A 26,673-nucleotide genomic window follows, 5' to 3' on the forward strand; every position below is an offset into this window, starting at 1 on the left:
TGCCGAGCTCGGGCCTTGGACGGCCTGGTTGGCTCGTTCACGGCCTGGTTGACAGACGCTAGCGTCTGTCCTGTGCGTATGTTTTGCTCTGTCCTCGTGTCAAAACAAGTGCTAGCAATTATGATTGCTTCTGCGCATATTCGCAGGTAATGTCCTCTCCACCATCATGAAGCAAGCTAGAACTACTGCCACCAATTACATCTCGCAGGGCGCATGGGTTTATAAAAGCCCGCGGAATGTTCGAAAACGGACATACGACGCCGTATCATATGCATGGATCTCTAAAGCAATCAACGACCAAAATGTCAAAGCGTATCAAATTCGGAATGATTTTATTAATGACAAAAATACGCTCTTCAGTCTTCACAAGAAATTCTTCAAGCTGGCCGTAGAGATGGTTTACGCAGCAGGAAGGACACTGCACAGAACATGGATGAATTTGTAGCCAAACTGGAGACGTTTTCTGCAGAAAACTGTGCAAATTAGTTGAGTTCAGAATGTGTCAATAAATCAAGCGAATTTGACACATCACATTCGCTGCTATGCAATAACGCCACAGTGCCTACATCTGTAGCTGCGAGAGCAAATTTACATCTTGAACAACTTGTAAGCAATGGAGGTGAGAACAATTCTTGAAATGCAAAATACTTTGCCTCTCCAAAAAGCACTGCAAAAAATAGATAAATATGCCCCATTGGAAAGAAGTTTCTATTAGTTCATGAGAAATGCATTTATGAAACTACAGCTACTCCCACAGGCAGTCACATCCATATGCCTGAAAAATTTACGCGTGAGAGTAGGGATCCTTATAACACAGCCGCAATCTACCCACTCACTGAGCACGTTGGGCACAAGGTACACTCATAGAGAAAGTTTGTGGGCTGTTGATTTGCAGAAAATTATGTACTTTTGCACTGCCTCGCTAGGCAGTCAGCAGAAATTTGATCAACAAGATAGAGTATTTTGCCTCATGATTCTAGGCCTTTCATTAAACTGCTTTGGCTAACAGCACAGAAATAAATTTTTCCATCGAATTCTCATATCGCAAATTTTTATCCATCACTGTACAAGTACACTCCACTATAGCTATAAACCCTCTACAGCACAGAGCAAATAAAAAAGAAAGTATTGTAATGCAGGACGTCTTTCAAGGCGCTGTGTCGCGAACGACTATCGGTACAGTCCGGGTACTGACTATAGGCAGCGGTCAGTCAAGAGCACGCACGAGCATCGAAACGTTTTTCACTTGTAGCCTTCTTCCTTAAGCGCCAGCCGCCCATGGTTCGGGAGCCGAATGCCGGTCTTACAACTTCCCCCGGGCGTAAAGGCGCCATCCTGGCGGCCTTGGACGATGTGAGGACGGCGGGCCGTAGTATGGCTTGAGGCGGTCCGTGTGGACAATTTCACGGCCTCGGCGATGATGATCAGTGGAGGCACTAAGGGGTTCGATGAGGTAATTGACGGGAGAGGTCTGCTTAAGAATGCGGTAGGGGCCCTGGTACTTGCGGAGAAGTTTGGAGGAAAGACCAGGACTTGAGGAAAGCAACACTACCAAGCCATTTGCCACGAAGTGGCAGGGCAGGAATACGGGTTCGACACATAAATAGCGCTTGAGATACGAATAATTATCAGCAAGGCACGAGGCAGCAAAACAGACTTCTGGTCAGCGCATACTAAAGAGGGCGTATAAATTACAGTTGCGTCGGAGAGAGAAGCACAAGAAAGAGGCACCAGCACTGAAGAGAAAGGCGGAACGTCTGTGTCCTCTTAGACGACCAAAGTAGCGGCAGCAGCACCGGGTACGTCCAAGGGAGCGTCACTGAAGGGCGATAAGTCAAGCTGACCACGGGCGCAGTCAATAACGACGTGACGTGAGGAGGGGAAGACCCAACCAAGGATAACGTCGTGAGAGGAGTGGGCGAGAACGATGAACTCTATTGTGTATGGAACGTTCTCGATGAGCAGGCGGGCGGTGCAAGCGCCTAATGGTCGAATGTCCTGAGCGCTGGCGGGGTGGAGAGAAAGGGCAGGAAGAGGCGTCGTCACTTTTTTCAATCTGCGACTGAGGGTGTGACTAAGATCGGAAACTGCTGCGCCAGTGTCAACAAGTGCTTCGACGGCGGCTCCCTCAACGAACGAGGTGATAATATTGGCGGGCACGGAAACAGGCCTTGAGCGAGTCGCTGGCGACGCAGTTCGTGCCTTCGGAACTGCGGCCGTTAGATTTCCGCGTGGACGGCGGGTTGGCGGCGGAGCATCGGAGAACGGGAACGGCGGCCAGGAGACGGCGAATGGTGGGAGCGGAAATGGTAACTAGGAGAAGAGGAATCCGGAGGCGGCTCATGTGACGCAGGCGAGGAGGACGGCGGAGAATCGTACGTCGGCTGACGCCTGGAATTGTACGGACGATGGTTGCGACTGCGGCATAAACGAGCCACGTGGCCAGCGACTCCACAGGCGTAGCAAATAGATGGGCTGTCTTGCGTGCGTCACGGGTTGAGAGGCTGCGGCTGTGACTGTGGGCGGGCAACAGTACGATAAGTGGGAGTTGCTGCAGGTCGCTGGGGTTCTAACAGCTGTGGAGGAGTCCTGTAAACAGGAGCAGCAGTTGAGGGCCGCGTTCTCGCCACAGCATCAGCGTACGTTAATTAAAGGAACCGCGATCAGTGACTGCTGAGGAGGTGGAGATGGAGGGGGCAGTCCCTCAGCGACCTGATCCTGTATGACGCGCTGGAGGTTGGGAGGGAGGGAGGGAGGGAGGGAGGCGGTCGCTGGCGCCTCCACCACGTGTAATGCAGGACGTCTTCCAAGGCGCTGCATCGCAAACGGCTATCGGTACAGTCAAGGTACAGACCAGAGGCAGCGCTCAGTCCAGAGCACGCACGAGCATCGAAACGTTTTTCACTTATCGCCGTCTTCTTCCTTAAGCGCCAGCCGCCGATGGTCCGGGAGCCGAAGGCTGGCCTTACAGTATCCATTATGTCATTGGAGGAAACTTGCACTGTAGTTCAAGCTTACCTGAAGGCTGCTGCTGTACACTGCAGGTACTATATAGCTGCTAGCTTAGGTCAGTCACATCCACACTGCATGGGAGAAAAATAAAGTATAGGCGAGCACCTTCTATTGCACTTTGTCAACAATGGGACAAAATACGATCTCTATCGTAACTACCATGCTCACAAGGTTAGCTGATGAATCACGCATCAGGGCGCTGACAGCATAGTTGATGATCCACAGCTGCACAGGAGTAAGGAAGAAGGATATCCGTGATAGGTCCGATAGAGGAACAATAGAGGAACATGTAGCTCTAGGGGTGCCACATATGGTCCTGCTACCAAGTTGAGCGTTGAGCTATGTGGGCATAAACATGTTTGACAAAGCTGCGCACCAATCTTTGCTGCACCAACGCACTGCATTATCTCATTGCAATAAGTGAAAAATGAGGGACTGAAGTTCGCAAATTTAACAGAAAACTTAAGCTTCCCTAAACAAAGCTACTGCAGAGTGCAAATGACTGTGCGTTAGATGGTCGGAGACTTCAGTTCGGCAAGCCTAACGAAACAAGTTGACAAGCTGTGAAAGTAGCGAAAGTTTATATTTTCAACCTACCAGTGCTTTCCATGATTGTGGCATAGTTTCGGCACCAATACACTGCGCAGGCAGGCCACATCCACACTGCAAGAGCAATAGGAAAATAAGGAAAACTCAGTCGCTAATCAGTGCAAAACACACATCGTCCTTACAGTATGCTTTTCGCACGTTCTGTTCTATCGGAATTATGAACAATTTGCTTAAGATTAAACCATGTAACTGCGCCCTGTCTTGACTTTTTTAGCAGTGTAGAGCAAAAGACAGGCGCGATGCACTGGCTTCCGGAACTTAAGAGTTGGGCTCGCGAACTCGAGCAAACACATTTGCGGCAGCTATTGCATCGTGCTTCTAGCGTCCACTTCAGTACAAACAAGCTGTGCAATAGAGTATAACTGCATTAATGCGCTTCATTCTTCCCACAGCAACATCATGAAATTAATTTTCAAGCACAGTTACTTACCTCGCATGTGATAACACCAGGCCGCTTCTTTCATCCGAAGCAACAAAGCATCGGCGTCTCAGCAAGGGCACGACACCGGAGCTTTTTCGCGAGAACTTGTTGCAAAAGAATGTCTTTTCGAGCGCGTATGTGACACATCACATTTGTAGCACAGCTAAGCAACCACAGAACAAACAAACCGCACATTGCAGAAAGGTAACAGACAGACAGAAAAACTTTATTGAGCAAGTGAGTTTTAGACCCAGCTGGGTCCCTGGGCCACTGTGCGGTCCCGCACTGCATCAAGTAGGTCATGCCGGGACATGACGTCGGCAGCCCGAGCCACCGCAGGAAGCTGCGATGTCGGGTCTGCAGACATAAGCAGGACCTCCCAGTCATCCCAGCTCGAGATGGCGTGCTGTCCCCGCTGGGGAGGGTCAGCAGGGCAGCCGAAAAGGATATGGGAGAGTGTGGTGTGGGGGTCACCGCATAGGGAGCATGCAGGGGATGTGCCGCAATAGTGGGATAAAAGCAGAGGGGATGACAGAGAGCGGGTCTGGATGCGTCTGAAGAGGATCTGTTGGGAGTGTGTAAGAGAGAGGTGGGGAGGAGGATAAGTCCGACGGTCCAAACGGGGTATTTGCGTGAGCTCCGCAAAGATGTGCGCCCGCTCCCTCGAGAATAATGGATCGAGACTGTCCTCAGCCCGGCAAATCAGACCTCGGGCCAATTTATTGGCAGCCTCGTTTCCAGGGTTCCCAGAGTGAGCCGGCACCCACTGAAGCTCTACCCTTCGCGGTAAATTTTGGGTAGGAGGTAGGAGGCAGGGGCGTGAATCCTGCCCCTGGCAAAGTTGGACAGAGCCGTTTTAGAGTCGCTGAAGATGTATTGGGCGTCCGAATGTGCAAGGGCTAGGGCAGAAAGGTAAAAGGTTTAAAGGAGCAACACGCGTCGAAAAACAACGAGACGATCGCGCCGCAACTGTTGACTGACGGATTGGATTGGATCAACTTTTAGGCCTGTCGCTCTGCCCTGCTAGGAGTTTAGTCGTTTACCCGGTTTAGCATGCATGGCTGCATGCCTCAGTTATTACCTCGAAGGAATGGAAAAGGGCGTTATTTATGAGCGCTGGCGCCAGAAAGTCGCGCATTTAGATTAATTCAGGTTCTTTGTCATTAACCATATACTATAGTGATCTTAATAAATAATTTAAATATTAAACTAATTGCTGGTAGAAATGCGATAGAGTGGATTTTATCATTTACAAAATAGAATTTATTTTAAATTTTTCGTCGGAGAAAAATTAAAATGTCCATACCATTTTGTAATTTCACATCCCTAGTGGAATATTTACGTATACTCCTCGGACATCCAGCCGCAGATGTTCGCCAGCCATCCGGTAAAGAATGTGCCTTGGACATACAAAGAATCTCCTATGCATATATCCAGACGCGGACGTCCTTAGGGATGCCCTACGGACATGCCAGCTTGGCAGTGGAGATTCGGACCTTACTCGGACGTACCACGGATATCCGTGGTTGACTGGGGAGGGGCGCGCGTCGACCACTGCCCGTCACGCGAGCCGCACGCTCTCCGCCACCCGTGAAAAAGCCATCGATCGCTGACGAAAGGAAGAAGTTCCCTAGTGGGGACCACTTTCGAGGAAATAAGCAACGGAAATCGGCTTGATGGCCTAGCCCTTTCAAGGGCACGGGAGGTCGACGACACAGGCATGCGACCGCCTCCGCTGGGAAAGGAGAGTTTTGGAGGAGGACGTTGTGACGGGTACGAGGCTGGCGGGACGAGAGAAGAGGAAGCCCGCGGCGGAAGTTGCCGTGGCAGTCCAGCTGTGGTCGCTACGGAGATGGGACGGTCGTCCCTTCTCGAGAAAGTTCCCGCTAAGCCGACGGCACCCACGCGAGGAAGACCCCTCTGATGAATCCGGACGCGAGCTGACCGACTCAGCGTCCCGGCACGCAAGGACCCCGCAAGGCCCCTATCGACATGTCTGATCCCATGAGCACAACGAATGAGTACGTCCAACGTGCCGGACGAGCCAGTCGCCATGCTCCCCCCTGGAACAGCATCAGATAAGCTGCTTTTAACGTTTTCAGCTTACCTCTCTCTCTCCGAGTTCGGCATAATCCCATCTCTGAGATGAATTCGAGACTCTTGGAGGCGGTCGGCGCTCAAGCCTTTCGACATTTATAGGGCCGTCTCGAGGTTAGTGGCCTTGGTTTCCGCCACGGCTGCTGGAGCTTTGGTTCGAAGCACACCGACGGACAAAGATGGGTATAAGCGTCCTGCGGCCCTGCACCAGGCTTTATTAGGGGTGTACGCTTATAAGACGTCCGCAAGTCCCGCTTCGCTCTTTTGGGTACACCCGATCTCCAACACCTCAACCTGCGAATGTGGTTCGTGTTTCCATGTCCACACGGGGCTTCGAGTTCAAATTCGTACGCTCTAAGTAACATGTCTAAAGAGACGTACAGGTTCACTGTCACTGCTGTATTTGATCTTTCGAGTGAAGTTCACATCAGAGCATCTCTACACTCGTGGACAAGTCCGGATTCACCTCCGGCTGTCTGACTTGCATAGAAAAAAAAAGAGACTACGAAAAATTTTTTCCTTTCACACTACAGCTAAGGCTCAAACATTCGCCTATGTGCTCGCAGCTGTCTTGTGATTTTTTTCACTTAGGTATTTGTTTTCTCATCTGAAAAGCATTTTCGAGCGGGGGTTTCTAACGGGCAGCAGCCGCATCTCAGCGTCGTTTGTACGAATCTCCACCAACCAGTGTTTAGCCTAAGGAAACCTGGTTTCTCAAGTGCTTTTTCCTAATTTAAATTCACAATAACGCACATTAGAATGGAATAATGTGCGCCTAGTCTTCAAGAAACTCAGACGTATTTCTGCGATGGCCGAGCCTAGCTTGTCACCTCTTGTGCTCTTCTGGTGTTTTTGTGCGCTGTTTGATGATAAAAAAAGAAGCACTAACCGGTCGAACGTTCCCCCTTTCTGAATTGTCACCTGCGCATTGATCCCATGTCAGTGCCTGGTAAAATTGATGTATTCCTTACAAAATATCTATTTTATGTCCCTGGGTGGGTCTGGCGGCAGTCAACGATAGGTCCCACATTTCAGGTACCAGCTATCTGGGGCGGAGCCGTCAACTCTCTGGTACGCCATTAGACTGGCTGAGACTATTGAATGCCAGTCCCTCGCCGTGTTCGGGGTGCCTGAGCCGAAAGTATGCAAGTAAGTGCAAGAACATTTACACACATACTGGCAACTTAGAGCAAATATGCAAATATCCTAAGGCAGCTTTTGAGCCAGGCAGAAAAGCTTGTCCACTGTGATTTGTATGTACAACATAATTATTGAGGTAACATCACTTGGTAGTTCAGTGATATTTAGCACTCGATGGCTCTTCATGGTGCTTCCGATTTCAATACAGTAACTAGGTGTGGTCCGGTAAAGGCGTGTTTTGTTTTGGCAGCTGATCAGGGGAAATTTAATTTATTCATGGTCCTACACAGCCCTCAGAGCGCATTACAGCGCATCACTTGGTAGTTCAGTGATATTTAGCACTCGATGGATGTTCATCGTGCTTCCGTTTTCATTACAGTAACGAGGTGTTGTCCGGTAAATGCCTGTTTTGTTTTGTCAGCTAATCAGGGGAAATTTAATTTATTCATGGTCCTACACAGCCCTCAGAGCGCATTGCAGCGCATCACTTGGTAGTTCAGTGATATTTAGCACTCAATGGCTCTTCATGGTGCTTCCGTTTTCATTACAGTAACGAGGTGTTGTCCGGTAAATGCGTGTTTTGTTTTGTCAGCTGATCAGGGGAAATTTAATTTATTCATGGTCCTACACAGCCCTCAGAGCGCATTGCAGCGCATCACTTGGTAGTTCAGTGATATTTAGCACTCAATGGCTCTTCATGGTGCTTCCGTTTTCATGACAGTAACGTGGTGTTGTCCGGTAAATGCGTGTTTTGTTTTGTCAGCTGATCAGGGAAAATTTAATTTATTCATGGTCCTACACAGCCCTCAGAGCGCATTGCAGCGCATCACTTGGTAGTTCAGTGATATTTAGCACTCGATGGATGTTCATCGTGCTTCCGTTTTCATTACAGTAACGAGGTGTTGTCCGGTAAATGCGTGTTTTGTTTTGTCAGCTGATAAGGGAAATTTAATTTATTCATGGTCCTACACAGCCCTCACAGCGCATTACAGCGCATCACTTGGTAGTTCAGTGATATTTAGCACTCGATGGCTCTTCATGGTGCTTCCGTTTTCATTACAGTAATGAGGTGTTGTCCGGTAAATGCGTGTTTTGTTTTGTCAGCTGATCAGGGGAATTTAATTTATTCATGGTCCTACACAGCCCTCAGAGCGCATTACAGCACATCACTTGGTAGTTCAGTGATATTTAGCACTCGATGGCTCTTCATGGTGCTTCCGTTTTCATTACAGTAACGAGGTGTTGTCCGGTAAATGCGTGTTTTGTTTTGTCAGCTGATCAGGGGAAATTTCATTTATTCATGGTCCTACACAGCCCTCAGAGCGCATTACAGCGCATCACTTGGTAGTTGAGTGATATTTAGCACTCGATGGCTCTTCATGGTGCTTCCGTTTTCATTACAGTAACGAGGTGTTGTCCGGTAAATGCGTGTTTTGTTTTGTCAGCTGATCAGGGGAAATTTAATTTATTCATGGTCCTACACAGCCCTCAGAGTGCATTACAGCGCATCACTTAGTAGTTCAGTGATATTTAGCACTCGATGGCTCTTCATGGTGCTTCCGTTTTCATTACAGTAACTAGGAGTTGTCCGGTAAATGCGTTTTGTATCGTCGGCTGATCAGGGGAAATTTAATTTATTCATGGTCCTACACAGCCCTCAGAGCGCATTACAGTAGGGGGCTGTTACAAAATGTGACATGTAAAACAAAGCGCAATTGTCAAAAGTCGTCAAGGTAACAGTGGAACAATCAAATGAGAAAACGGTAACAGGTAAGCAGCCCCGACACAGACAACTCGCCAGCGGAATACTGAGCTAAATAAAAGCAGGTATACAATCTTTACAATGAAGCCCGTATATGCTGCATCAGCAGAACTAAAGAAGTGTCGTCACTCGCTGAGACGACACATTCTGGTAGTCTGTTCCATTGTTTTATTGTTTATGGGAAAACAGACGATTTTTATACACATGAGCGGCAGGCTGCTCCCGTATTTTGCAACTATGGTCTTTTCTCACGGAGATAAATGTAGAGCACAGGCCTTTGGTCTAGTTGGTGCATTGCAGTCATGTACAAGCGCAGAACAAACAGGGACAAAGAAGGATGGGACACCACCAGCGCTTACTTCCAAATAAGTATTTACTGACAAACAAGCACATTACATACAACCTTGCTGCATGACGTCAAACTTACAGCACGGCCAACATCAAGTGGCCGGATCCAAAAACATTTTTTTCTGTTTTAGTGAGCGATACAGATGGTGCGCTGACGCAGGATGGACCCGCTTTTCTAGTCAATTCTGCTTCTATTATCCCTCTAACATCCTGGCACTTATGCTTGGGCACTATCTTGCATGCGCTGAAGAAAGGTTTACATGGTTTCTTATTCTTTTCCTCGCAGTCATGACAATGTTAAGAAAGACGACCATCCCTATAATTGCCCACCTTCCTCCTGTGCTCCAGCAATCTTTCCTTCAGACATCGGCCAGTTTGACCGATGTACCTAGAAACACACGATGGAGGAATTTCATATACTACTTCACAAGCACACGCTACAAAAGGATCTCGGTGCTTGATAGGGCATGGTTCTTTTGGCTTTTGGGAAAGTATTGGTCATTTTCACTAGTTTTTGCAGCTTCTTGGGCGCCGACAGCACTACTCTGACGCCACTGCGTTTTGCAATCTTCTTTAGGCGATGCGAGGTGTTGTGCAAATAAGGAACGACTACCATCTTATTTCCATCAGCTTCGCTCTGATTCTTGTCCTTTTTCTTTGGCGTTTTCAACATGCCTTCTGATACTGAAATAATGAGGCTGATCAAATATCCAGCTGAATGGAGGCGCGTCACTTGGTTTTGAAACCTATGGCTCAGTGAATGGCGACACGTCTTTTTTAATGCATTACTTAGATATATATTGCTTAGCGATTGCTCTCTTTACAAGTTTCGAATGTAATGAATGAAACGGTAAGAGAGGTTTATTAGCCCTTGGATGGTACTCTCAACAAGTAGAATTCTCAGTGAAATTTAGCTTTAAATCTAAAAACTGTAAAACACCATCTCTTGGAATTTCATGCGTCAGTACTAAGGGATTAAAACACTCACCAAAAAGGGCTAAAAGCTGGTTGACACTGGCCGGAAAATCCTTGCACCCTTGTAATAAATTTAAAAAATTATCCACATATCTAAAAACAGTCACGTTGCTAAAATCCTTCAGGCGGTCCCAAACGACTCTGTCACAATGGGCTAAAACATTGTCACTGAGAACAGGTGCAATACAAGAACCTATACAAACCCCTTGCTTCTGAATGAAAACTTGGTCATTCCATTCAATCTACGTTGACATGAGATAAAATGAAAGCAATTCTAAAAAAAACTTTCTACGGACAAACCTGCTGCATTCTGAAAAGCTATTGACCCAAAACAATTTATGCACTCTTCCACACAACTGAGGAGTTTTTCTTGTGGCAAGGAATAATACAAATCCTTTATGTCAAAAGAGCAGGTCATAAGGCCATTGTTATGATTCTTCTCCAAGGACTCCAAAACTATTTCAGAACTTCGAATCTGGAAGGGGTCGTCAATCACTAAAAGATTTAGTTTCTTTTGCAGGAAGAGAGCGACTGATTTTTGCCACGTGCCATTTTATGATACAATAACCTTTAGGGGACACTCCACTTTGTAGGTTTTAGCAGTGAACATGACCTGTAAAAATGCAGCATTACTTTTTTCAATGTTTTTCGCCAATATTTCAAGGTTCAGTTTGTTGCACAGAGCTTTGCCAGCCGACTGTAGTTTTTTCGCAGATACCGCTCGTGCCTTATGCAGCACTGACAGTACTGCTTCCATGGCCTTATTTCCAAACTCATCCCTTGTTAGCACCACAAAACTACCTTATTTATCTGAAGGAAGAACGCACAGATTATCTTTTCTCAAATTCGAAGCCAAACGACTTATCCAAACACGCGGAATTACACCTTTAGCGTGATTTAGCACGTCAACCACCTCCGAAATGCACCTTTCGGCTCCACTGGTATCAGCAAATTGCTAAGCACGTCGTTCAAGGGACAACTGTTCCGGGGCACTCAACTTTAGCTAAAAGGCAAACTTTCGTCCCAGACCAAGAATGCGATCCATAGCGTCCGGTAGATGAACCTGGCCTAAGGTCTTAACCCCACACCTCGTCTTGGAGGGCCGTTTGGGCTGGGCGGCTCGAAGCTTCCTCAGCTCTTGCTGCCACAAGCACTCGGTGACGCGGTCCACTGACATGACGACGGAGTGCAGATCTCGATTGCCACAATTTGGCTTTGTGAAATCCTGAAGACGGGTGTAGAGCAGATCTCTGTACAGGCGCGCTTGACGCCGCCACTCTGATCTCAGAATCTTGCATACCCTCGTAGCATGACCATTTGATGATCATGCTACGAGGGTATGCAAGATTCAGTTTGACGTCATGCAGCAAGGTTGTATGTAATGTGCTTGTTTTTCAGTAAATCTTTAGTTAGAAGTAAGCGCTCGTGGTGTCCCATCCTTCTTTGTCCCTGTTTGTTCTGCGCTTGTACATGACTGCAATGCACCAACTAGCCCAAAGGTCTGTGCTCTTGAGCTTCATTTCTCGTACATCGGGCCCTCTTTCTTCATGTTCGTCTCTACAACCTTGCTTCATCGCTTCTCTGATTGTGAACGCCGAATGTCGTGGGCTTGCTTTGTCCTTTTGTATCCGGAACAAGCTTCTACCGGATGACATCAAATTGGCTTTTCAATCAATCAATCAATCAATCAATCAATCAATCAATCAATCAATCAATCAATCAATCATTTTATTCAGACATGAACTTGTATGCACAGTACATGCCCACGAGATGAGACAAAAGGAAGAAGCTGCTGGCATTCTTCCTGACAAGGTCTCACCCCGGGTCACACATCAAAGGCAGAAGGGTGGTTACATTCATTAAAACTCAACAAGCTCTTTTTTTCAATTTTCACAGTAGTTGAAAGTTAATGAAGGCACATAGGATAACAAAGAGAAAAGAAAAAGACCAGTAACGCTACAGTTCGCAACACAATAGAAAATATGACAGGAGTGAGGCTATCACTGTAAACACTACATAGCACAAGTATTTGATGGGTCAGTCGTACGCATAAAAAGCATCTTCATTTTCTTTTTGAAATGACAAGTGGTTTTACAAGTTACAGCTTCGTCAATTATGGAAGGATACACATTGCAAACTGCAGAAATTTGGTTATCAATGTGTTCGGTGCCGTAGTTTGTCCGGGCACGACTGGAAATAAAAGAAGTGACTCGCAGACTATAGCGTATGTTTCTGTTCACGTACTTGTTTCTGAAAGATGTGATGTCCTGCTTTATTTTATGATAAATATGAACAGCAACTGAAAGCTTATAGCACAGTGGGAATGGAATTTATCCCTAATACAACATTTTGGGCGAGTTGGTTACCTACATTCATTATTACAGCGCAAAGACGGGTTGTGTCCCCTTCTTGTTCTGTGCCGTCTTTGCGCTGTAATAATGAATGTAGGATTAATCCCATCAAACGGTCATGCTACGAGGGTATGCAAGATTCTGAGATAAGAGTGGCGGCGTCAAGCGCGCCTGTACAGAAATCTACTCTACACGCGTCTTCACTCCGTCTTCATGTCAGTAGACCGCGTCACCGAGTGCTTGTGGCAGCAAGAGCTGAGGAAGCTTCGAGCCGCCCAGCCCAAACGGCCCTCCAAGACGAGGTGTGCGGTTAAGACCTTAGGCCAGGTTCATCTACCGGACGCTATGGATCGCATTCTTGGTCTGGGACGAAAGTTTGCCTTTTAGCTAAAGTTGAGTGCCCCGGAACAGTTGTCCCTTGTACGACGTTTTTTCGCGATTTGCTGATACCAGTGAAGCCGAAAGGTGCATTTCGGAGGGGGTTGACGTGCTAAATCATGCTAAAGGTGTACTTCTGCGTGTTTCGATAAGTCGTTTGGCTTCGAATTTGAGAAAAGATAATCTGTGCGTTCTTCCTTCAGATAAAGAAGGTAGTTTTGTGGTGCTAACAAGGGATGACTTTGGAAATAAGGCCATGGAAGCAGTACTCTCAGTGCTGAATAAGGCAAAAGCGGTATCTGCAAAAAAACTACGGTCGGCTGGCAAAGCTCTGTGCAACAAACTGAACCTTGAAAGATAGGTGAAAAACATTGAAAAAAGTAATGCTGCATTTTTAAAGGTCATATTCACTGCTAAAACCCACAAAGTTGAGTGTCCCCTAAGGGTTATTGTATCAGAAACTGGCACGTGGCAAAAATCAGTCGCTCTCTTCCTGCAAAAGAAACTAAATCGTTTAGTGATTGACGACCACTTCCGGATTCGAAGTTCTGAAATAGTTTTGGAGTCCTTGGAGAAGAATCATAACAATGGTCTTATGGCCTGCTCTTTTGACATAAAGGATTTGTAATATTCCTTGCCACAAGAAAAACTCCTCAGTTGTGTGAAAGAGTGCATAGATTGTTTTGGGTCAATAGCTTTTCAGAATGCAGCAGGTTTGTCTGTAGAAAGTGTTTTAGAATTGCTTTCATTTTATCTCAGGTCAACGTACATTGAATGGAATGACCAAGTTTTCATTCAGAAGCAAGAGTTTTTATAGGTTCTTGTATTGCTCCTGTTCTCAGTGACATTGTTTTAGCCCATTGTGACAGAGTCGTTTGGGACCGCCTGATGGATTTTAGCAACGTGACTGTTTTTATATACATGGATGATTTTTTAATTTTATTACAAAGGTGCAGGGATTTTCCGGCCAGTGTCAACCAGCTTTTAGTCCTTTTTGGTGAGTGTTTTAATCCTTTAGTACTGACGCATGAAATTCCAAGAGATGGTGTTTTACAGTTTTTAGATTTAAAGCTAAATTTCACTGAGAATTCTGCTTGTTGGGAGTACCATCCAAGGGCTAATAAACCTCTCTTACCGTTTCATTCATCACATTTGAACCTTGTAAAGAGAGCAATCGCTAAGCAATGTCTATCTAAGTAATGCATTGAAAAAGACGTGCTGCCATTCACTGAGCCATAGTTTTCAAAACCATGTGACGCGCCTCCAGCCAGCTGGTTATTTGATCAGCCTCATTGTTTCTGTATCAGAAGGCATGTTGAAAACGCCAAAGAAAAAGGACAGGAACCAGAGCGAAGCTAATGGAAATAAGATGGTAGTCGTTCCTCATTTGCACAACTCTTCGCATCGCCTAAAGAAGATTGCAAAACGCAGTGGCGTCAGAGTAGTGCTGTCGGCGCCCGAGAAGCTGGAAAAACTAGTGAAAATGACCAATCCTTTCCAAAAAGCCAAAAGAACCATGCGCTATCAAGCACCGAGATCCTTTTGTAGTGTGTGGTTGTGAAGTAGTATATGAAATTCCTCTATCGTGTGGTCTTAGGTACATCGGTCAAACTGGCCGATGTATGAATGAAACATGGTAAAAGAATGCAGCGCGAAAAAAACAAGGACGAACAGAAGTGGACAGGACAGGGCGCTGACTTCAAACGGCACAATTTTCTTTTTGATATGGAACGAGAGGATCCTGGCCTTGCAAGTAGAAATAGCGATGAGGTTCACGCAGGTTATGGCTGCATTTTGCTTGCTCATGGATGAAAGAAAAGAGCCCAATGCAAGGCCAGGATCCTCTCGTTCCATATCAAAAAGAAAATTGTGCCGTTTGAAGTCAGCGCCCTGTCCTGTCCACTTCTGTTCGTCCTTGTTTTTTTCGCGCTGCATTCTTTTACCATGTTCACTGACCAACAAGCCCAAACAGCCGCTTTAGTTTATGAATGAAAGATTGCTGGAGCTCAGGAGGAAGGTGGGCAATTATAGGGACGGTCATCTTTCTGAACATTGTCATGACTGCGCGGAAAAGAATAAGAAACCATGTAAACCTTTCTTCAGCGCATGCAAGATAGTGGCCAAGCATAGGTGCCAGGATGTTAGAGAGATAATAGATGAAGAATTGATTAGAAAAGGGGGTCCATCCTGCGTCAGCGCACCATCTGTATCGCTCACTAAAAAAGAAAAAATGTTTTGCTTGCGGCCACTTGATGTCGGCAGTGCTGTCAGTTTGACGTCATGCAGGAAGGTAGTATGTAATGTGCTTTTTTGTCAGTAAATATTTAGTTGGAAGTAAGCGGTTGTGGTGTCCCGTCCTTCTTTGTCCCTGTTTGTTCTGCACTTGTACATGACTGATAAATTTAGGTGGGTTTAGATAAAGATCGCAATCAACTGAGACCTTTCCTCGCACTATTTGCTTCAGTAACATAAGCCCAGATATGAAATGGTGTGTTTCGAGAGGGTCCAAGAAAGCTTTTCCTTCAGTGCGCCAACGCTAGTGTCATACGTGTAGAAATTAGTCACAAAATGTGAGGCCCTATTTTTACTAGTTTCAATATATTTGTAAGTGTAGTGTAATTAGGCTCCCAGACTACGGTGGCATAATCTAGGGTGGAGCGGAGATTAGTAAAATATAAAATGTCCTTAACATCACGAGGGGCAGCCCTGAAATTGCCCTCTATTAAATTAAGGGCACGGCCAGCTTCCATAGTTACATTTTCTACGTGTTTATTTCATGTGAGGTTTCAAGAAAATATTATACCAAGATATTTAACGCTATCAGGGAAAGTTATACTTACTGTCTATAAGTGATATTTGCCTCCACTTTTGTGCGCTTTCAGCTCAACCGGATAAAATTACATTCCGAAAAATTAAGTTTCATGTTCCATTTGTAGCACCATCACGTGCTACGATTAATATCTGCAGGTCATCAGCATCAGCCTGCGTGGATATATTTCTGTATTTGACGCAATTATCAGCGTATATTAATTGGATATGTGAGGTGACGTTAGTGCCTAAATCATTTGTGCAGATTCTGAAAAGTTGTGGTCCTAAAAGTGACCCTCGGGGAACCCCAGACGTGCTGGATGATAAATCAGATTCGGAACCGTTGATTAACACTTTTTTGGAGCGACCGGATAGATATTGCTCTAACCATTTGGGAACTGAGGGGGGTAAACGTACGAAGCAACGAAAGTTTAAAGAGGAGGAGAGAGTGCAGCATGGTATTGAAAGCTTTTTTTAAATGTAATAAAACACACTCGACTTGCATGCCTGAACCAAATGCAGAATATATGTCGTTAGAGAATTCTTATTCCTTGGTGACACAGGAAAATCCTGCCCTGAAACCATGTTGAGGATTAAGAAAAGAAGTGTAGCCTGCAAGTGATGGATTACGTTGGAGTATATGATGTGCTCTAAGGCCTTGCAACTCACACAGGTAAGGGAAATCGGTCTATAATTCGAGACAAGACAGCGACCACCCTTTTTGTGTACCGGCACTACGTTGGCCGCTTTTCGTTCTACGCGCAACTCCCTTGTTTCTAAGGGCCTAAAAAATACGACAGCCAGGAACCTGGCTACGCTTGTCGCACAGGCCTTTAAAATGGAACATGAGATAAAATCTGGACCAGAGGCCGAGTTGAGCTTAAGATCAATCAGCAACTTCTTCATTCTTTCATAGGTTTCGAAGGTCTGAGACATTCAGGGTAGGTTGTAGTTCGGGGGATCTTGGTTAACTAAAGGAATTGGTGTATAAAAAACGAATTGAAAATAACTGTTGAACGAGTAACTAGCTATCTCGACGTCATCAGTAACGTCGCCTGATTCAGTATGCTTTGATAGTAAGGGTAGAATAGAACCTTCGTCTTTACCGCTGGACTTCACGAACTTCAAAGGCTACTTAGGGTTTTCTTTCACTTTATGCTCTACCATGGCATAAAATTTAAGCTTGGCGTCTTTTACTTTTGTCTGAGTTCCCTGCCTAATTACCCGTAATAACTCGAATGCATCGTCGGTTTTCATTCTTAGATAGCTATAATACAGACGAGATTTTTTATTAATGAACTGTTTAATTTATTTCTTGGCGATGGCGTCGATCGTCCCTTACTGCTAGAAGTAGTTTTAGACGGGTTGTGTCGTTCCAAAAGTGAAAAAACTGTGTCGCTGAAAAAATTCTATAGCTCATCTAGGCTATGGAAACAGTCTTATGAATGAAGTCAGGAAAGTAAGCATCCAGGGTTTCAGCGATCAATGGATAGCTCCGTTTTTCGAACAAAAAATTCCTAGGAAGAGGGGCCGCTGATAGAGGCTGGCAACATGAAATAGTTGCAAAGACACCGTCATGATCACTGATAGCAGGGACTATAGAGTTAGAATGAGCAAGGTTGGGTTGGTTAGAAAAGAGCAAGTCAAGTGTAGAAACACTGTCACCATACTGTCGTGTTGGGAAGTCTATACACTAATAAAGATCATTCGTATTTGTGAAGTTGGTGAATTCAAGGGAGACGGGCAGAGTAGCATGACGTCACAGGCGCATTTTTAAGCCATCAGACTTGTGGAATGTTGCAAACACCACCAAGTAAAAAGTCAGCACTAAGGTTCTCTATTATGTTCGACAGCATGGAGGTATCGCAGATTTATGTGTCCATGGGCGTCGAAGATTGAGAATGGCTAGCTTGAAACACAGAGAGCTCTAACGTGGGGAACGCATCAGCGCTAGTTGCTCGTGCGCTTTTTTTTTCGTCGATTGCGTGCTTGTATTCAAATCCGTGGGAAGTATTTGTTTGCTCTTGTTCGAAGCGACCTTTTTGCGTGTTCCCTAAGGGGTTCTAAGAACAGCGACGCTCGTCATAGGTAGCGATTTGACCTGTTTTTTTTTCTACGTCTGCGTCCCAGTGTACAACCTGCAAACGCAAGCAGAATTGCACCAACCATAGTGTGCAAAAGTTTCATTTTGTAATAAAATGTTTGCTTCAAGTATAAATAATATTAATTCTGTGCTTTTCTCGGCAATGGGAAGCTAAGCCAACAATTCATAAGCCTTTGTGTTCACGCGAACCGTGCAAATGACCAGTGAAGATTTTTTTATGTTGAAGCCACACAAATCCTTATATCCTCTAGAACTTGATGACCACCCGGAAATTGAGATGCAGAACACACGACCGAGGGTGGCCCCAGGAATAGCTGGCAGCGGGAAAACTTTTCTTGTGTCTTTTCTCTCAAAATCCTCTTGAGTTCACTTTACAACACATCTACAGGCAGCCAAATTTTGTTTCGTCGGCTTATGCGGGATTCTTAATTCCGGCTTATATACTATCGGGAGCCACAGCGGCTTTTAGATTGCACGAAACCTTGTTGTCTATATCTTGTTCGCCCATATGCTAAACAATAAACCAGTGGCAGAACACTCACAACAAGGCTAACAGAACACGGGATGTGTTTCCACTGATTTTACTTGCGAACATGCATATATTAATTCCTTTGCTGTGAGAGGTAAAATATGTTCCCGGATGCAAATGCTTGGTTAAAATAAAATCAGAAGGAAATTTCCGCCTATATAATTTTTGCTTGTTTTGTTGTTTCGTATTGCGATTACATTCATACTTCAGCACATGGTCTCGCATCTAGGTCTTTGAAGTACTGGGTCTTCAGCTGCCCCTTTATAATTTGTTTTTCCGACTCTAATTGTATGGAACCGCAGCGGTGGCCTAGTGATTTGAGCATGCGCCTCGTATGCGGGAGGTGCAGGGCTCGATCCCCAGTGCCACCGTGTACCCACCGGTGATACACTGGGTACAAGCTTTCCCCTGCCTGGTGCTCGGCTTCTTAGTGTGACATTCTTAGGAAATGGGCCTTTGACCCACCTTGTGGGGTGAAAGCTTTGGCCCCGTCTTTGGCCAAAGCTGCCCTTGCGCCATATAAATTCATCATCATCAGCATATAATCGAATGGCTTATTTGCACAGAGTGATATCCTTCCAGTGACAGAACAGATATCATCTCTCTCCCCCGGCTGTTCTGGGTAGCGTGCATGACATTGTCCGCCTTAAGCTGCTTCTGCTATTAGTCATGTACGAGCACAGCCTAAGGAATGCCTCTGATTCTGCAGGCGACATCGCAACGATCCGTCGCGCTCCCTGTTCTGGGAGTACTCATCCCGCCCGCAGTGCCTGGATGGCCTAGACGCGGGTCACAACGAGGACCCACTGAGACCAGACTCTGGTCAGCTCAGCCTTCTGGACCGCCGGGCGCTAGCCGGTTGGCTGGTCTCAAACGCATCTTCGAACGTGCAGTTCTTGGCGCCGACTTGGAGATCCCTACAGCGGGTTTCAACAGTCGCAGCTGCCACATGACGGCCCACGATGTGTACTGCGCCATCACATTTAGGTGCATCGCAGAATCTTCAAGGATTACCCACACGGCCACCCTGTGCGCCAAGAAACCAGCACTGCGACAGCTGCCTTTGCCTGCTTTCATTGGTGTCTCCAGGTTGCACATTCCTCAGTGCGAGAAGCAAACACTCAGAGTATGTGTGGCAGGCAGCCTGAAACACTTTTGTGAAGGCTTCGTTTGGCATCTGTCATTGACGCTTCCCGTGCCAAGTTCCTGGTGTTGTCCCGAACAAGTGTGATGTTTTGTGGCGTTGTGCAAGACACAGAAACACATTGCGAAAGGACCGCAACCATAAAGACCTCGTAGTGCGTACTGCAGATTGTTGCAGTTTCGTAGTGCGAGAAAGGCTGCATAAAGACACTAATGGTTCACTTTTTTGCAAACTCATGTTGACAGATTCTGACTGCGACTGTTGTAATATAAGCTGTTGCTTACAGCTCAAAAACGGCTTGCTTAGGGCTCTGGCTACTGCTGCTAGCCGCATTCGTTCTTTCATCACATTCATCGATGGTTCAAAACCCAGCGTGAACCTTAGTCTTGTTGAGTACCGAACTATAAAATCATCGACCCATTGGAAGCTCTTATCACAAGCGGCCTTTCCCATCTATCCGTGACCTCTTCAGAAGACTGCGCTAGGGGTTTTTACACTGCGCTTTTCGTCTGAAGAGAAAGCACACACAAGCTCTTTTATTGCGAAGCAATACTACTTTAGGTCGCACTTCAGCCCGTTCCGTGGTGAGGCGGTGGTAGGCACCATTGACTTTTAGCGTGACCTCGCTGCGTGACGTCACACCACGTGACCCAGAGTGACGTCACACCAGCTGTGTAAAAACGGGGCCCCATCTCACGCCGTCGCGAGGCGAGGCGGTAGCTACCAACGGCGGCCTAAGTCCCGCTCCTCTCACCAGGGGCGCTACGGTCGGTGTGACGTCACACCAGCTGTGTAAAAACGGGGCCCCATCTCACGCCGTCGCGAGGCGAGGCGGTAGCCACCAGCAGCGGCCTAACTCCCGCTCCTCTCACCAGGGGCGCTACGGTCAGAGTGACGTCACACCAGCTGTATAAAACAGCTCCGCTCCTCTCGCCAAGGCAGTCAATCAGCCAGATGTTGCGATGGTGTCTACGAACAAGGCAGCTCGGCAGAATGCAAAGAGGAAGCATCAGCGAGCTACGGAGACGGAAGAAGAACGAGAAGAACGACTTTTCTGAACCTGAACCTGACGGGGCCCTAGCTCCGCGGCATCGATGGTGAAGGCGAAGCCTTGCGCGCCGCTGCTGCGACGCTACCGAGAGAGGGCGCTCGCTGGTTTGACGTCACGCCAGACCGAGAGACGGGGCCCCAGCTCGCGGCATCGATGGTAGAGGCAAAGCCTTGCGCGCAGCTGGTGCGGCGCTACCGAGAGAGGGCGCTCGCTGGTGTGACGTCACGCTAGGAGGATAAATGGGGCTACAGCTCGGCTCCTCGCAGTGGTCGGCGCGCTGCTTTGCGCAATGTCGGATGATGTGTACAATGCGAGGCTGGAACGATCTGCTGCGGCCAAGCGACATAATATAGATAAGTCATAAGTGTACCAAGGATATCAATAGCAGAAACCAAGCAAAACAATGTATAGTCATAAGTTTAACAAAGGGCAACCATGTCCACACCATCAGCCGAACGAAGGCGCACCCATGGGTATTGCTTTCGCAATCTTCCAGGCTTAACCAAGCTAAGCCTTCAGCCAATTTTTATTTCCTGTGCTCTTTTTCTCGGGCTGAATGAGGCTTGCAGGAAAACAATACACGCACATGCTACGAATGCCCACTACTATGCGGTGGTGAAGGAACACTATGGTCCTCTCTACAGGCTGCCCTCCTGTGTGCAGATCTTGTGTCAGTGAGTGCATTTCTGTGTTACATGCACTGCGAGAACAGACAAAAACAAGGGGGGACTTCAAAGTCGGACGAGTGAGATGAATAAACGACATGACAAGTGGTCGCCTTCGCTTTATTATGACCTTGTAGAATTTATATGATCTAGAAGACGAGCTTTGCTATGACAAATACAAAGCGATTTCATACCCTTTAGGCAATCCTTGCAAAGTGGGGGCTTTTTTTCTTAAATTTCATAACAAAACATGTCCGAAACGTGCGTTTAAACTCAGCAACACTTATATCACTTTGCTAATAAAGGACAACGAACTCAATAATGCGGTGATATCCTCCATTAAAACATATTTTACGGTGTTTGGCCTTCGCGAAGAGCATCGCGCGAAAATAACTATTTCTGAATACTTCCCTTTAAATGTAACCTCTTTTTTTTTTTACTTTACCGGCGTTTTCAAGCGTGCATTCTTGATAAACAAAGTTGTGCTCCTGCCATTCTTCCTGTCATTAATATTAGCAGTCGGTGACGTAGCATCTACTCAATGTTTACATTTAATCGTCAGCTGTTCTCGGCAAGTCGATTTTTTCTTTCCGATTGTGTCACGCGCTCGATGTGAGGGCGGTCCGGCTTTTTTAAGAAACGCAGATCAAAGGGATAACACAGGCACAGACATTTCATGCAAGTAACGAGAGAGAGAGAAAAAAACATTTATAAGGAATATTCATTCTGGCTGTGTCCCCCAGGACCAGAAACACGGCCAGTCCAACCGAAGCGAGCTCGTGCAGCGCGGCGACGCTTCGTCTTTCATCGGCGCTTCGTCTGCATCGGCGCTTCGTCAGTCATCTGCCTAGGCGGCATCAGGCGCGGCGGTCATGGTTCGCTACAACTGCCCCGGGAGCGAAGAGGAGCCACCCTGGCGACCTATGACGAGCGTAAGACCAGCAGGTCGTAGTAGGTCTTCTGGCGGCGTACGTGGACGGTTTCTCGGCGGCGATGGCGCAAGTCCGAAGAGGGGTTGAGCGGCTCCACGATGTAATTCACAAGCGATGTTTGCTGGAGGGCGTGATAAGGGCCGTGGTATTCTGTACGGAATTTTGACAACAATCCTAGTGATGTGCCTGAAACCCAGAGCGAAAGTAGGGATCCTACCGAAAAAACGTCTTGCCTGTTATCGTTCGGAGAGGGGTGCCCACTCGGAGGCGTCAGGAGTATATGGCAAGATGGTATCCATTGTGGAATACGGCTCACGCGCGTACGGCAGGAAGAAAGAGGTAAAACCGGTTTTTGACTGCATCGCTGTGCTGTACGCGTACGTCAGGACAGGAAGGACAGTGTCCCAGTTGGTCTGATCTCCTGCGACGTACATCGTGAGCATATGTCTCCGAGGGTACGAGTGAAGCGCTCGGTCAGCCCGTTAGTTTAGGGATGGTAGGCAGTGGCGGTCCTATGTACGATGCGACATTCGGTAAGCAGAGCTTCAACGACGTGCGAAACGAAGACCCGGCCTCTGTCACTTAGGTCGCGCGGCGCGCCGCGGCGCAGAACAAAATGATGCAGCAGGAACATCGCAACTTCGCGGGCAGTAGCAGCAGGAAGAGCGGCTGTCTCGGCATACCGGGTGAGGTGGTCGACGCCGACGATAATGCAACGGTTCCAAGAGACCGTACAGGTCAACGCCAACGCGATCCAAAGGAAGTGCCGGGCAACAGAGTGGTTGCAATGGGCCGGTCACACGGGGAGCGGATGTCTTCCGCCGCTGACAGATGATGCAAGATCGGGCGCATTTTCGAACATAGGCGTGCATGTCGCATCAATAGGAATGCTGAGAAAGTCTTTTGAATGTTTTCAGCACACCAGTGTGCGCACACTGAGGGTCAGCGTGCTAAGAGGCGGAAATTTCAGATTCGAAATGGCGGGGAATCGCGAGAAGCCACCGCCGACCATCAGGCATGTAGTTGCGGCGGTATAGAAGGCCGTCCCGGAGGGCAAAGTACGGAGCTTGACGCCGTAAAGGTCTAGAGGGCTCAACCATTTCTGATGAAGACACGGCGTCTATGAGCAAGCCACTGGTCTTTCCGCTGCTCCGCAGGCATATCAGCGACGGTAAGAGACGAAAGCGCGGGATCTGTCGCCGAGGAGCAGGCAGCGTCGCTCGGAAGGTGAGACCAAGACACAGCGTCGTCGTCCATGTGCTTACGGCCAGAACGGCAGATGACGCGGATGTCAAACTCTTGAAGGCAAACAGCTCATCGAGCGAGGCGACCGGATTGATCTTTAATAGGCGATAACCAGCACAGTGATGGTGGTCCGTGTCGATGTCAAACCGGCGGCCATTCAGATAGGGCCGGGATTTCGTTAGCGTTCACAAATAGCTAAACATTCCTTTTCTGAGACGGAATATCTGGATGCAATTTTGGTGAGCACGCTACTCGCATCGCAACTACGTATTCTTCAAACCCATCTTTTCGCTGAGCCAAGGCAGCTCCGAGGCCAACGCCACTCGCACCCGCACGGATTTAGGTAGGCGCTGCTGGGTCATAGTATCTTAGTATTGCCGGTGAAGTCAAAAGATGGCGCAGGGTAGTGAACGCTTCGTCGCACTCGGCCGACCAGCCAGGCATGTCATTGTTGCCGCCAAGTAGCTTCGCCAGTGGCGCAATGACCGGCCCGAAATTACGTACAAAGCGCCGGAAATAGGAGCACAAACCTATGAAGCTTCGAAGTTGCTTGAGCGAAACCGGTTTAGGAAATTGCGCCACAGCAGGGAGCTTGGACGGGTCAGGGAGTACGCCTTTCTTGGAGACGATGTGCCCCAAGAAGGTCAACTTCGAGCTCCGAAGTGGCACTTTTGAGATTAAGCTGCAGGCCGGCGTCATTCAGGCAAGTCAAAACCTGCCGTAATTAGCGTGCGAGGTACGTGTTGAAATTGGCAGAAAAGAGAACAATGTCGTCCAATTACCAGAGGCACGTCTGCCACTTGAACTTCCGCAAGATGCTATCCATCATCCTTTCGAATGTGGCGGGCGCGTTGCACAGACCGAACGGAATCACGTTCAACTCGTAGAGGCTGTCGGGTGTGACAAATGCTGTCTTTTCTCTGTCAGGTGCAGCCATCGGTGCTTGCCAGTAGCCGGAACGTAGGTCAAGGAACGAAAAGTACTCAGCGCCTTGGAGGCTATTAAGAGCGTCGTCGATGCGGGGAAGAGGGTAATTGTCCTTTTGGGTAATTTTGTTGAGGCGGGGGTAATCGACACAAAATCGGATTGAGCCACCTTCTTAACAAGCACCACCGGCGAAGACCAAAGGCTGTGAGACGAACGGATGACACTACGGTGCAGCATGTCCTCAACTTGTTCGCTAGTCACGCGGTGCTCTGCCGCCGACACACGATATGGCCGCTGTCGAAAAGACGGGTGAGAACCGGTCTCAATGCGATGAACGACGGTGAAAGTCCGGCATAGAGCAGTGTGGGCGATGTCGAAAGCGGAGCGAAACTTGTGCAGAAGGGTGGAGAGCTTTGTCGGTGGGCGGAAGGAAGAGCGTCGTCAATGTCGGCTTGAAAGAAGGGGTCGGGCAACAGATCAGGTGCCGAATTGGAATGAAGAGCGTTGATACAGGAAATGCGGGAGGTCACGGGGCATCCAGGTCCGAGAGAACGTGGGCAGGTTGAATTGAATCAGGAGACTAGACACGTAACAGGGTATGCGGGCAGGGAGACGGATTGTAGATACGCATCTTCGTGAGACCGCCGTGAACATCGAGAACAGCCGATGGTAGCGGCAGGTTTTTGCGGTGGACAAAGGAAGAAGACGGCGTAAATAAAACGGTGACGCCTGGCGTGGCAGGACAGGAGAGGGATAGAAGCGCTGAAGCCTCCGGAGCGACGTCGATGTCTTTAGTGACGATGAGCATCTGCGGACACACGAAATGGGGGTCGCCGGCCAGCTCGTCACGCAACTCAGAAAATTCGACCTCAGCGCGGTCACAATCTATCACGGCGTTATATTCTGACAGGAAGTCCCACCCGAAAATCACGTCGTCGGAACAGGATGCCAGGACCAAGAACTCGACACAGTATAAAATATCTGCAATGACGGCCTGGGCTGGGCTGTGCATGCGGCCAAAGGTGCGATCCTTTCTTCGGTAGCAGTGCGAAGCGACAAACCAGAAACCCAGCAAAGTACGTCCCCAGGTGCGCCCAGAAAGGATGGAATGTCCCAGTCCCAGTCAAACATTTATCGAAGATTTCCAGGACGTAAAGGCAGGACACATAAACACAAGCAAAAGGGTACTGCGCCCACTAATGTCATAGAAACGTTTTTCGAGAGTGTTAAGCAAAAACAAATAGCATTTTGGTCCCAGAAAGGTAACTGGGAGCACGTTTTTGGGACCAATGCTTTTCAACAAAAAATACAAATGGACTCCTCGCTCTCTTTTCTCTCCCTCCCGCCAAAAGCTACGAGGAGAGAAGGTTTTGCTTTTGCACCCGTCGTTTTGAAAGATCAAGCAGTTTTGTTCAAACAGCCGAAGGAGGCGCATTTCGCCCGCATCTTTCTCGTGGGCCATCGGCTCCATGCTGCAGGCAGCCAGGCGACGGCGGTCTGCCTTTTCATCGCACCGCCGGGAGCGGTGGTCACCAACGTGCCAGTCTTCTATAGTGTTTCCAACTTCAGCACGGTGCGGCGGTCCCTGAAGGCATCTCCAACTACCAGCAGTCCTCGTCCATCGGCTCCATGCTGCAGGCAGCCAGGCGACGGCGGTCTGCCTTTTCATCGCACCGCCGGGAGCGGCGGTCACCAACGTGCCAGTCTTCTATAGTGTTTCCAACTTCAGCACGGTGCGGCGGTCCCTGAAGGCATCTCCAACTACCAGCAGTCCTCGTTGCGCCGCTGTCTAGCAGAGGCGCAGTAATGGCCCCCCATCGCTCGCCCGGCTTCCTCGCTGGACGGAAGCCATCTTGCGCACGCGTATTCGCGCAGCCCCTCGCCGCTCGCGCGCAAGCGCCAGCGCGCGGCAGCTCTTGCTCTCATCACTGGGCAGTCGTGAACTTCGTAGCTACGGATTCATGGCAACTTTCTAGCGCACCTCGGCGTGCCCACATAATTCCTTTCGGAAGTGATGCAGCGGCGCGCGGCGCATCGCAGGTACATCTTGAGAACACAGCGCTTGCAGACAAAGGACCAGAACAAGAAGGACACACACCTGCGCTAACTAACAACTTTTATTTCGGAAGGGGGCCGATCCGCGCCTTTTATACAGAATTGGAGGGAATGATGCGC

The 26,673-nt window shown here is 48.0% G+C and overlaps 1 protein-coding gene across 4 annotated transcripts in view; it reads left to right on the forward strand.

Moving 5' to 3' along the window:
* LOC144102129 (alpha-N-acetylgalactosaminide alpha-2,6-sialyltransferase 5-like) overlaps positions 1 to 21,502 on the forward strand; it is a 90,739-nt gene extending 69,237 nt beyond the window's left edge. Inside the window, exons 6-9 of one of the 4 annotated variants that reach the window (XR_013308181.1) lie at positions 7,175 to 7,288; positions 14,044 to 14,090; positions 16,465 to 16,574; positions 19,244 to 19,379. Coding sequence is in view for 3 of the 4 variants with exons in the window: in XM_077635428.1 (XP_077491554.1) it covers positions 7,175 to 7,288; positions 19,244 to 19,487 (358 nt within the window). In the remaining variant the exon portion in view is untranslated. Of the gene's footprint in view, positions 1 to 7,174; positions 7,289 to 14,043; positions 14,091 to 16,464; positions 16,575 to 19,243 lie in introns of all 4 variants that reach the window. The other 3 variants (XM_077635430.1, XM_077635428.1, XM_077635429.1) reach the window with 3 other exon arrangements.
* Positions 21,503 to 26,673: the final 5,171 nt, after the last annotated feature.

Source organism: Amblyomma americanum, chromosome 8 (genome assembly GCF_052857255.1).
Source record: "Amblyomma americanum isolate KBUSLIRL-KWMA chromosome 8, ASM5285725v1, whole genome shotgun sequence".
Taxonomy (NCBI): domain Eukaryota; kingdom Metazoa; phylum Arthropoda; class Arachnida; order Ixodida; family Ixodidae; genus Amblyomma; species Amblyomma americanum.